The 12,679-nt window shown below is 39.1% G+C and overlaps 1 protein-coding gene across 6 annotated transcripts in view; it reads right to left on the reverse strand.

Moving 5' to 3' along the window:
• Window positions 1-969: 969 nt before the first annotated feature.
• The window catches only part of LOC108713014 (SH3 and multiple ankyrin repeat domains protein 3), a 188,728-nt gene continuing 177,018 nt past the window's right edge, over window positions 970-12,679 (reverse strand). For 3 of the 6 annotated variants that reach the window (XM_041588398.1, XM_018255650.2, XM_041588399.1), the window contains one exon: window positions 970-7,821. In XM_041588398.1, coding sequence (XP_041444332.1) covers window positions 7,293-7,821 — 529 coding nt within the window. In that variant the 3' untranslated portion in view covers window positions 970-7,292. Of the gene's footprint in view, window positions 8,068-10,006; window positions 10,038-12,679 lie in introns of all 6 variants that reach the window. The other 3 variants (XM_041588401.1, XM_041588402.1, XM_041588400.1) reach the window with 3 other exon arrangements.

Below are 12,679 nucleotides of genomic sequence, written 5' to 3' on the forward strand. Positions count from 1 at the left end.
ATCCGAGGAACTTGTTTGGCTTTAAATGCAATGCAGTGTATCCAAAAAAGCTAATATACCCCATGTGAGTTAACTAAGGAATTCATGGAGACAAGCAGACAATTAGTGGTGTTTCTGAACCCCATGCCAACTGAGGTGGATGGCCTAATGCCACCCCTTTAATCCTCCCTCACTTACCTTTTCAGAGTGCCAGACTAACACACTTGCTGCACACCTCAGGCGCATGGCAATATGTATGCTCAACCCCCCCCCCCACATTCGCTTTCAAATTTTAAAGCTGTAGTAAAGTGGCTATGGAGGAAGCAGAACCTGCAGTCCAGGCCCTCCTATACCCTGGGGTCTTCTGCACTACAACTGGGTCTATGGGGTTGCATTGCTGGTGCAGAGAGCTCTTGTGCTTAGAATGTTTATCTTGCAGTTGAAGAAAACTTTTTAATGATGTAAGAGTTTTGCTACAATCAATTCCTTTTTATGTATTGCTTTAAACTCTGATTGCTTTAGCCAAACCCAACACCCATCTTTGTTTGGTGCCATCATTTTGTATACTCCATATTAATGATTTTCATATCCCTATAATACACAATATAACACACAAAAGCCATAAATATCTTGTACATGATATCCTTATAAATGGTGACTAGTGATGTCATTTTTGTCACATGATTCACTAAAATTTGTGTATTATAATAAATAAAGTAGCCCCTGTTGCAAAATATGAGGATATTAGAAGTCACCTCGGAGTTCTATGTCCCGTATAAAAGAACTTGGCCTTCGGCCTTCTGCTTTTATATGGTCATGGAACTCGTTGGTGACTTATACTATCCTTATATTTTACAATAGGGGGTACATTATGCACTATATACTGCCAGCATTTCACTTCCTTTATCATGGTGCAGCTCACATTTTAGATCCAGATCTTCAGCGATTTAGATTTTTGACATTTTCAAGAATAAAACTCTGACAAAGTTAGAATTTCTTATAAATTTATTATGTCATCCAGCACACTAATTAACACCTGATGCAGGGGTAAGAGAGGTAACCCAGATACCCCGCCCTTAAAATTACCACAATTATGTCTAGAGCACTTTCTGCAATCCCCAGGATCAACATCATCTTATCGTCCATTGACTGTACCCATTAGTAATTGCAGGGGACATTTCCACACACATATATTCAGTCCTTTCCCACATTCATAGGGGTAGTATGGCAAACTTATACCCCCAGATGACATCTTTATATGCCACACATTTCCAGCTCACAGAACATTCTACATTTGCCATCCCTTAAAGCACAGAGAACATTGCACATCATATTTCCCTTTCAAGCACCAAAGAACGTCCAGATACAACAGTTACATTGTAATCCAGACAAAGCTTGCTTGACTATGCTAACTTCAACAACCTTACGCTGAAAATGCCCAAGTCCACCTCACTGCCCTAATGGAACATCCTCACAACCCCTTCTCAATGCCTCTCATCACACAAACAAAACATTAGCAACCACTGCCCTAAATAACTTGTATTTTGAGATTTTTAACATGTGCATTCATAAAAGGCACTCTCTACTAAATATTCTATTGACAATACCTATATGGTTCACCCTTCTATCATAATTCCACCCAGATGAAACCCATCCATTTGAAAGCCCTGCACATTACACAGACAATTACTCAGCAAGAAATCCAGCACTTGTGATGTTTTTCTGAAAATAGAGCAACATTAGGAGAAGGCACTTTTATAAAAAGTACCCCCCAAAATTTGCCATTTGATTACAGTCCGTGATTTATTTAGGGAAGAAGTTATTAACTCAGAACTGTCAAGCTCATACACCGAAGAGCCTAAAACAAATACTATAGTACAGAAAATGGATCTTCCGAAACCGACACTGGGGCTACTCCGTTACCTGTTCTAAACTTAATGGTAAACACCACGGGGAAAAGATTCTCTATGTCTTTCTTATAGCTGGGAGTGTTGGCTGCGTAAATACAATCATTTATAAGTTTACTTTATATGATGGATGGTAAATGGGTCAGATTTCTTAGGTGTGTCTGTATGTCAATATCCATAACCTACAAATATGAGTATTATTTTAATAGTATAGAACTTTTTATCAGTACATTGGGGGGGATTACATTAAGGTTTCATAAAAATAAAATTGTATTTTATGTGGAATTATAATTACATGAAAGTACACTGCAGCTTATGCAGGAACATGGGCAATAGTAGCTTCTTGACCCTTAGCTTTTACTGGTCCAGTGCAGTTAGAATAATTGAAGCAAATACCCAAATGTTGCTTCTAATTTATCACAGATTAATGGGTGGTTCAGAATATGTACAAATGCACCCAAGTTTATAGAATGCACTGTCCTCAAACTGGACTGGGCAAACTATTCCCATGCTTCTGCATAACCCTATCTTGCAAATCAAACAAGTGGGCAAATAAGTGCAATGTTGTCAAGTACTGATCATCACAACACAGCTAACTACAGCAATCACTAGGACTTGCTATTGATATGAATTTGGCATCGGGTCATTTTGGAGCATTGTTTTAAGGACCTTGTATGGTGTTTGGGCTGCAGGCTAATTAGAAATCCTTTACAGTCAATTAGTATCACATATATGGGACAGTGACCACTTTTTAAGTGGCTATAGTACTAGTTGTTATTGTTACTAGGGTTTCTGCATTGTAAGTTTAAACAAGAAGGAGGGTACTACTACAAGGATTAGATATTCTAAAGGTTTTGTTTGAATTTGAAAAATTTGCATTGGGTGACGTTATCTCCTGTCAATTTCATCCTAGAACAGGATATAAATTCACAGTTTCATACATGTACTGTATGCTTTATAAGTTGCTTTCTATTTTAACAGTCACTGTTAGCCGTTATACAGGTATGGGGTTTATTATCTGGAATACTTGGGAACTGGGGGTTTCCACATAAAGGACTTTTCAATAATTTGGGGTATCATGCCATAAGGCTTCAAAGTAATATTTAAACATTAAAATATTCAATAGGATTATATTGCCACCAATATGGATTCTTACAAAGTACTTATTACTAGTACTTATTACTAGAGAGAAAAGCAAACCAGTCATAAATCAAAGCTACAGGTATTCCTCTGTGACATTGTAATAAGGAGATAATAGATCTCATACCTGCAGAAAGGTTTTGGTGGAAAAAAAACGTACTTAACAGTAACTGGTAAAGTATCACAAACGCTTTGGTCTGTATTTTTTCATGTAGGTGTTAGTTGTTGCCGAGATGAGCAAAGTTTAATAGTTTTCAATGATGTCATTAATTGTGCTCTTTGCTATTTAACCATGATCAGAAAAGCACCCTTATTCGGCAATCACTTCATAATAATCACAGCAGCATTATGAAGCTGGTTTAGTAAGATTGAGTCCCTAAGCTTAAACTTACAGGAAAAGACGTGTGGCATAGAAAACTGTAGAATTTATTAGTAATGACTGAGCACCACAAAAGGGTTTAACACAGTTTCATGCTACTTCCCGTCACGTCCTGTGATGACACTAGCAGCAATACCCTAGTATATATTCTTTGGTCATATAGTCCCAAATCACAATGTGAGACCCACGTTCCCCTTCCAAGGAATCTACACATAAGTAAGAAGCAAAAGGAATAAAAACTCGGTAAATCTTATATCCTGTGGCTGAACTTACCATAATATATATATATATTCCCATTTCCTCCATCTCTAGCCCTGCTCTCTGTATGTTCAACACACCCAATATCTGCCCTACTAGCTGTGCCATGCTCTGTAGGAACACACACTCCATATGAAAGCCTTAAAAACATTAAGATATGAGAGGGGCAGGCAAAACTACACCCCCTCTAATTAGCACCAGATGATATTACCCCATGGCGGAATCCCAGACCCCCCCCCCAACCCAATCAGTCCTTAACACCCAGCCCCCCCTTCAAGCTTTGGAAAAGCCGGAAAAAGAAGAGAGTAATTTTCTGCTACAAATTTACAGAATAATGGGAATGAATTTTGGGCATGATAGGGCAATGGGGGGGGGGGATATTCATAAAGAGTTCGTGTGGAGAATTCAAGATTAAAATGTGGCTATAAATAGATTTTGAATTATTATATATATTTTGAATTATATCAGCAGTCATGTCAATGGAGAAGCTGCGTATAGAAGACAGAAACATATAACGTTTATAGCATGTTCATACCTATTTTTGGCACATATTCCCCTATATTAATATTTGTTTCGTTTACATCTTTATTACCAGACATTTTATCACCTTTCTTTGTGGAAGTTTTACATGTTTTATATGGTTTTTTTTTCAAATTATTTTTTTTAACTTTTTATCGTTTGGTTTTCATGCACCTTTTCCAAAATCTCTCCCTTTTACTTTCTGTCCTGCTTTATATATATTACCCAAACCCTGAAAGCTATTATGGCAAGTACAGTAATCTCTGTGCCAATTTATACAAGGCTCTTTGAGATAACTGTCTCCAACCGCACTATATATTTATATTATATATATATTTCTATATATCTAGTTATTAACCCCAGTATGCATGAAGAGGAGGAGGTTGCATACAATATGGGTTATATCAATGGCTGTTGCCTTCGCAGTAGATTCTGTATATCCTGTTTCAGGTAAAGACTGTTTTTGCACATAACTAGATCTGTTTAATGATGCAGGGTCTCGGTCTGTTACAATAGTATATTTTACAATGCAGTTATATTGTGATATCATAAATCACAAAGACAAAGCCATGTTTCTTGGTTGTAAGATGTCTGAGCCTCTGTATTGAGTTTACAGCACATGGCAGGACAGGATAGAAGATTTCTACTCTAACCAGGCAGAAAGGAGACAGTATCAATGCCTGAAACATCGGAAAAATCTTTTCAGATTCACACTGTTACCCTAATAATCCCACACTGCTCAGCCATTAATTGTGTAATATTGCTCATTCAGTGCTTCAAAAATACACTTGATAAATGTTCATACACACACATTTCTGTTGCTGTGTTAACCTTCACACAATAAACAAGGTGGCAGTTTTATTCTTTTGTATCCACTCTCCATGCTGTATTGTGTTGCCTTGTAACCTGGCTCAGTGAAATCCCTCTGGCAAGCAGGGAGCTGGATTATAGCCCTGTATTTGAGGTTCAATTGGGTCTTGGGGTATGGGCTATTCCAGTCAGAGAAGCAGCAGCGATCGCTCCATCTTGGGGGCTGTATATTCTCCTGCTCTAAAAGAGCAGCGCATGTAGCACAGTCAGAGGGTCTTGTCTAAGCTCCACAATGGCGATAAGGCACTGCAGGAAATGGGATATCATCAGATTGCTTCTCCCCACTAGGGACCTGAAGTGATTATCATGGCAATAAGGCACACCGGATCCAGGTCGGTCACCCCCGGTAATGTATCCTAAGGAGCACAGGGACATAGTACATGAGAGGACCCAGCCGGCTCCTTGATCCTCCCTCATCTCCAGTAAATATCCACAAGCAGATGACAATATGCAAGACAGTGCATGAGATTGTTGCCTAGATATCAACAGTCTACTGCATGCCATGCAATATCTTGGGACATAACTGCAATGTGAGAGGAATTCTGGGTGTCATTTGTCAGGGTGCTGTACATTGTTCAAAGGAGAGGGGTCTATTCTTTCTCCGGCTCAACCATGAAAAGCAATGTAGTGAGGAAATAATTGCTAATTCTGAAGACCTGAATAGACAAAACCCTGGAATAAGTCAACATTACCTCCAAATTAAATATAAACAACTTATCCAAATGTTCTTTCCCCCCATAATATTTAACTAAAATGTCCAGCGAAAGGGATTTAAACAACGGGAAAACCCTACCTCAGTGTCAGAAGAAAACCCTCATGGAATATTGGAATAAATGAAAGATGAAATCAATCAAACATAACAAAGAGTTATCCCAGATCATAGAATTCACAACTAAAATACAAATTTTTCATTTGGCTACACGGATGGGTGATTTTAATGAGCCCCAATGTGCACGTAAATATAAAATGATAATGAGTACTCCAAGTTAATGATTACCCTATGTGAGATGTTGACAAAAAGAAATAAATAAAATAAATAAATATGCATGTCTCATTGCAAATAATGCTGGTGGCATGGTGAGGGGTTTATTCAAATAACGCTCAGAACCTTGATTAAAAAAACTTGAACAAATCAAAAATAAACATAACCAAAAAGTCCAAAGAAAAACTCAAATCCCAAAATGAGGCAGCGCAGGACACGCAAAAACCTCTAAACATCCCCAAATCTGCTGTATATAAAAAGTCCAGTGAGAGGGTATTGTGTGTATATAGATATATATATATATATTTAGATATAGATATATATATGGATATATATATATATATGGATATATGGATATATATATATATATATATATATATATATATATATATATATATATATATATATATATAGGTAAAGTCATTTTCTCTTCAAATATATAGCTAATTAAAAAGATGCATAAAAAGCGTCCCACAGTGGAGGTGGCTGAAACCTACAGATTCTTCCAGCCCAATCCATGGATTTCTCTCCATGAGTCAGCTCTTAGAATGGAGTTGCCCCATTCTGTGTCTGACTGCGATCCCTTTGTTGCTCAGCTTAAAAAAAAAATTGGAATTTACACACACAGTGGCCTGGCCCTGGGACCCCGTGACTGACCCCTCCTGCACTCCATGGCACAGAGAGCGAAATAAAGTTGGGGGATCAATGACTTGGCCCCATTGCATCGCACAAGGAGAGGAATGTGTGTTTTGAGCTACAATAAATGTAAACTTGTCGCTCTACATATACGTGTGTTATTAATGCCTGTGTCTGTTGGGATACTGTAAGTTGGTGGGTACTTTTAAAATACATTTTACTCAGATAATGTGCGTGTTATAGTCTGGGTATCAGTGTGTGTCAACGTAAGTGTGTCGGCCTGTGAAAGGCCAAGTGTGATTACACTTGCGCATGTTATTGTGACAGTGTGTGAACTGCAGTGTGTTCCCCTGGGTATGAGCTCAGTGCAGTGTGCTGTCCTCCTGTGTGCAGTTTCAGGGCAGTGTGTTGGACTTTGGATGTGTGGAACATAAGAGCTTTGCTCCGTATGTTTTGGGCACTGTTGAATTGTATGTATTGGTACAGCGCTGTCTGTTTCCCTTTGTATTTGTTCTATGTGTTCAGGGCAGTGCCTGTCACTTTGTGTATGCAAAGTCATTCCTCCCCCTGAAGCGGTGCAGAGTTGCTCTCCCGGGGGTTGGGATCGCAGCTCCTGGCCGGGTCAGCTGGTGCTCAGCTGACGAAGGGCACGCTCGATGTTCATACGATGGCCCACACGGGTAACCCCCAATTCTACAAAATCCTCCTTAGTCAAAGCAGGTAGATGAGAGCCTTCAATTTCATTGTCCTGGAACTTGAGGCGATGCTCAGCCAGGTTTAGACTCTCCAGCCAGTCACCCACATCATACTTATTCCATAGTGAGAGGGGCTTCTGCATAAATGGACGAGCAGGATGCAGGGGATGCCCAGAAGATGGAGAAGGAGATCGACTTCGGGCACTTACACTTCTCACTACAAAGCGCACCTCCTTAGGTTCGTGAGGAATTGAAAGGCTGGAGGACTTCAGGATGGTGGGAGGCGTAAGTGTGTAAGATCGTGCACCTCCTAATGGCTCCACTCTCTCAGAGGAAGATGGTACAGGGCTAGGGGACCGGCGAGTCAGTGGGTGTCTGCTCCCGGGGCGTACGGTGTAGGATGTTCCATAGCTGCGCTGGGAAATAGTGTGCAGCTCTCCAAGACTGCTGAACAAGCTGTGTGGGAAAGAGAAAATATAAGGAGAAGGGAGGAAAGAAATATATAGAATATTGAAGGACGGTGGCTAGAGCAGAGTCAGAAATAGATGGAAAAGTGCATACAGGGAAGGAAAATAAATGTGTGCATAGAGTAAGATATATTAAGGAAAAATGCAAAGTAAAGAAATGAACATACAGGAAGGATGCTGAGAAATAATGTGGAGCTGAGGCATTCTAATTACTATAGGTCATAAAAAAGGAAACCTAGAAGTTGGGAAGGAGGAGTCAAGTTAAAAGCAAATTAGACAAAAGTAATAAAAAGTAGAAGTAGAAAAAACAAAATAGGAGAGGGAAGAAAACAGAAAAAGTGAGTGGGGGCAAGTACTGAAGAACTGCAACATGAAAATATATACTATCTGTAGCCTGTAAAACTTTACTTCCAACAGCTTTATGTCATTACACTTGAAAGAAAACCGACAGACTTTGAGTGGGTGAATTAAGAGCTGAAATAATTGGAGAAGAATGGAGGGAGGTCATGGAGACTGAAATAAGGGGAATTAGATTGTTTGCCTAAGTGAAAATTCACCCGTCAAATGGCGCAAAAGTTTGATGAGGTTTTTGCTAGCATATTGTCTTCTTTGCCTTTTAGTAAATAGATTTTGTTGAGAATTTATTATTTTGGCAGATTTTAGCCAAAAAAACACAATTCACCCTTTAATAAATGTGCCCCTTTGTGTGGCTCTCTTCATTTCCTCGCTGATCTCTATGTCCTCTCAAAGCTTCTTCCCAAATTTTTAACAGACCTCTGTTCCAACCCCTAAGCAGTCTCCATGCCCTCACAGTTCATTACTCAGTCTCAATGTTCTTGTAGTAGACTGTTCTAGCAAATTGCTGAATGGTTACTTCTGGCAACTGCACTGGTGAAACTTAGCAACTATGCTTCTATCTAAATGTATTTCATGACTTAACTTAATGTGCCAAAAAGTAAATATGTGCTGTGTGAGATAAATATTGCTACACAAATAGAAACAAATATTATGATTGCTTCTATTATGGCTACCTTACATTTAAATGCATATCCTATATGTTGTCATGTATGCAAGTAAAAAGCTAAGGATACAGAATGTGACTCATTTACTAACTGTGGGCAAATTAGTGCCTAGGAAATAACCTATAGCAACCAGTGGTAAGCTTTGTGCAGCCAGCTGCAGGTATGCCTCATATTAGTAAATGATACATAGGGGCAAATTCACTAAGCCGCGAAGCGCCGAACGCTAGCGTTAATTCGCTAGCGCTTGGCATTTTCGCTACTGTGCAAATTCACTAACGAACGCTGGCGTAGTTTCGCTAGCTTTGCAACCTTACGCCAGCAACGAAACTACGCAAATTCACTAACTTGCGCAGTGTACTGAACGCTACAATAAGTTGAGGAACAAATAGACGGCACTTCTGGAGAAGATTTATTACTGCTGTATGTCCTGACGCGTTTCGGGAAATGATCCCTTAGTCATAGAACTATGAACGCTACCTTTTACGCTAGACTTCCTTCGCCACCTCAGACCTGGCGAAGCGCAATAGAGTAGATAGGGATTGTTTAAAAAAAAGAAAATTTTTTTTCTATGTCCCAAAAAACGCTGGCGTGTTTTCTACATGATGGCTGATAGGCTGAAAAAGATCGAAATTTTTTTGGGGCTCCCCTTCCTCCCCCCTACATTTCCTGACTCATGGCAACTTACCTAGACAGTGGGCACATGTGTAGAGCAAAATAAAATTTTTATGTGCTGATTTGAAGGTTTTCTAGGCATTTGTAGTGCAGATACGTGTTCCTCCATTGAAATGTGAATTTCGCGCCGTATGCAAATTAGCCTTCGCTAGCGTAACTTCGCTTTATATAGCGAATCAACGCTAGCGCAACTCCGCAACCTTACACTACCTCTGTGCGCAACTTCGGATTTTAGTGAATTTTCGGAGCCCTGGCGAAACTACGCCTGGCGAAGTGCAGCGAAGTTGCGCCTGGCGCAACTTCGCATCTTAGTGAATTTGCCCCATAGTGTCTTCAGAAGAAATGTTTAGCTGCTAAAAAAATGTATCTAATAATAATTAATAACCTTGCAGATACAGGAGTAGGGGGAAAAAACATATTTGTTAGTGTTTGCTGACTCTACACCCCCTCCCAACCCCAATTTTAGGACTTAAAACTTACGCAGTTTGCTCAGCTCCAAACATCTCAGTGTCTGAGACAGGTCAACATGTATGGAAAGAAGAAGAGAGGAGGGAGACAGAGGGAGAGAGAGCAAGAGAGAGAGAAAGAAACAAAGAAAGGATATTTGCCAGATATAGGGGAGAGACAGTGATGGAACAATAAGCAATGCAATATCAAGATTTTCAGTAAAGCAAGGTTGGGCAATAATGGGTGATTTTGAAGGGATGGTGAAAGATGAGTGAAGACAGAAAGTAAATATAGAATGTCAGAAAAAGGAAAAGAATGAGTGAAAGATGGGATGGGAAAAAGAGATGTTAACATTACAGTATCCAGACCAAATAAATAATGACAGACTCCTTAGATTGAGTAGACTAGTAAAAAAGTCAAACTACCGAAACATCAGATGGGTATGAATAAACAAAAATGTGTTCTGCAAATAGTTTATACATAGCAATCATCCACACAAATGTGTACTCAACAGTGCAAGTCAAATGTTGTGCGTTCAGTATGGGCAAATGAGTAATAATTCTCATATATCTACAATAGTGTGGCCCCATAGTAACTGCTGCTCTATTTCCTATCCAGTGGATGAAAGTTTTACACAAGCACATTAGGGGATATAGTTGATATTATTCACTGGCATTTTTTTATCTTAACTATTGGATAGTCTTTACCAGGGGCGGCAAAGCAGACTGGGTGCCCTTGTTCCTATCTGTGCACATGCGCAGTGATGTTATGCCCCGAGGGGAAGAAAAGGGCCAAGAGCGGCCGAACCAGGTAGCACACAAACCCGGACCTGGGGTAGGCAGAAGACCCTTCTGCAGGTACCTGCCCCGTGCCCCCCTCATTGTGCCTCTTCTGCCTACCCCTAGTTCCGGCCCTAGTATTTACTAAAGATCTTTAGGCACCTGGTGGTATTAAGGATAAAGAATCATAGTCTACCTATTAGATTCTATTCTATCCAGTCAGTAGGATAATGTATATATAGTCAGTAGATTTAATAGATTACAATAGATTTAAGACTAGGGGACCAAATGTGTGAGTTTACTTATCACATGAGGTTTTGTGCTGGAAAAAAACCTCAGCAATCAGCAACTGGCAGCTTTTAGGTGCATTTTTTAGCATTTGGAATGTTTAACAAAAACTCAGAAAAAAAAATACTTTTGAATTATTAATTATAATGGATTAATGATTAATTAATTATAATTACATAGTTAGTTAGTTAGTTACATAGTTAAATTGGGTTGAAAAAAGACAAAGTCCATCGAGTTCAACCCCTCCAAATGAAAACCCAGCATCCATACACACACCCCTCCCACATTTTAATTAAAATTCTATATACCCATACCTATATTAACTATAGAGTTTAGTATCACAATAGCCTTTAATATTATGTCTGTCCAAAAAATCATCCAAGCCATTCTTAAAGGCATTAACTGAATCAGCCATCACAACATCACCCGGCAGTGCATTCCACAACCTCACTGTCCTGACTGTGAAGAACCCTCTACGTTGCTTCAAATGAAAGTTCTTTTCTTCTAGTCTAAAGGGGTGGCCTCTGGTACGGTGATCCACTTTATGGGTAAAAAGGTCCCCTGCTATTTGTCTATAATGTCCTCTAATGTACTTGTAAAGTGTAATCATGTCCCCACGCAAGCGCCTTTTTTCCAGAGAAAACAACCCCAACCTTGACAGTCTACCCTCATAATTTAAGTCTTCCGTCCCTCTAACCAATTTAGTTGCACGTCTCTGCACTCTCTCCAGCTCATTTATATCCCTCTTAAGGACTGGAGTCCAAAACTGCACTGCATACTCCAGATGAGGCCTCACCAGTGACCTATAAAGAGGCATAATTATGTTTTCATCCCTTGAGTTAATGCCCTTTTTTATGCAAGACAGAACTTTATTTGCTTTAGTAGCCACAGAATGACACTGCCCAGAATTAGACAACGTGTTAGCTACAAAGACCCCTAGATCCTTTTCATTTAAGGAAACTCCCAACAATGGCCACATATCAGCAAAAATAAGCTCCTTAGAGGGTATCTATCATTAAAGTATACAATTTAATATAAGCTTTATCTCACTGAAATCAAAAAAACTTTACAAACATAATCAACATAAATATAATAGAATAATTAAATATTCGGTACCGTTTATACGATAACCATGATATTCTTCACTGTACCATGCAGTAGATGGTCAGTTTTTGACTGACAGGTCTAATACATACTTTGGGGGGTTGCTAAAAGATGTATTAGAGATCACTCTTTTAAAATAACCGACTCTGCAAGCAAATCCTGTTTTGCTGCATACAAGGTGTGTCAGAGTCCATTACTTTGTTAGCTTTTGTTTGCACTGGAGTTGTAATTTGAGTGAGATCTAAAACATCTGCTAGAAAAGGAAGCCCCCCTAAAAGACATATTAGACCTATCTGTTAATCAAAATCTGACGTAGACCTCTGCATGAAGACAACATTGATAGTGACAGGTTACTGAGAGTGAGATATTAAAGAGTAACTTGATTATTTCATAAATGGTACAGAATTTTTAATTGATAATTAAAAAATATCTTTAGAAAGTTATTACAGTGAGATGAAGCTTATATTACTTTAAACACAAGTCACTGGGCAGTGGCAGTACAGACACTTGTCAGTGTTTCCTTCTCAAGCATTTC

Source organism: Xenopus laevis, chromosome 3S, assembly GCF_017654675.1.
Source record: "Xenopus laevis strain J_2021 chromosome 3S, Xenopus_laevis_v10.1, whole genome shotgun sequence".
In the NCBI taxonomy this organism is placed as follows: domain Eukaryota; kingdom Metazoa; phylum Chordata; class Amphibia; order Anura; family Pipidae; genus Xenopus; species Xenopus laevis.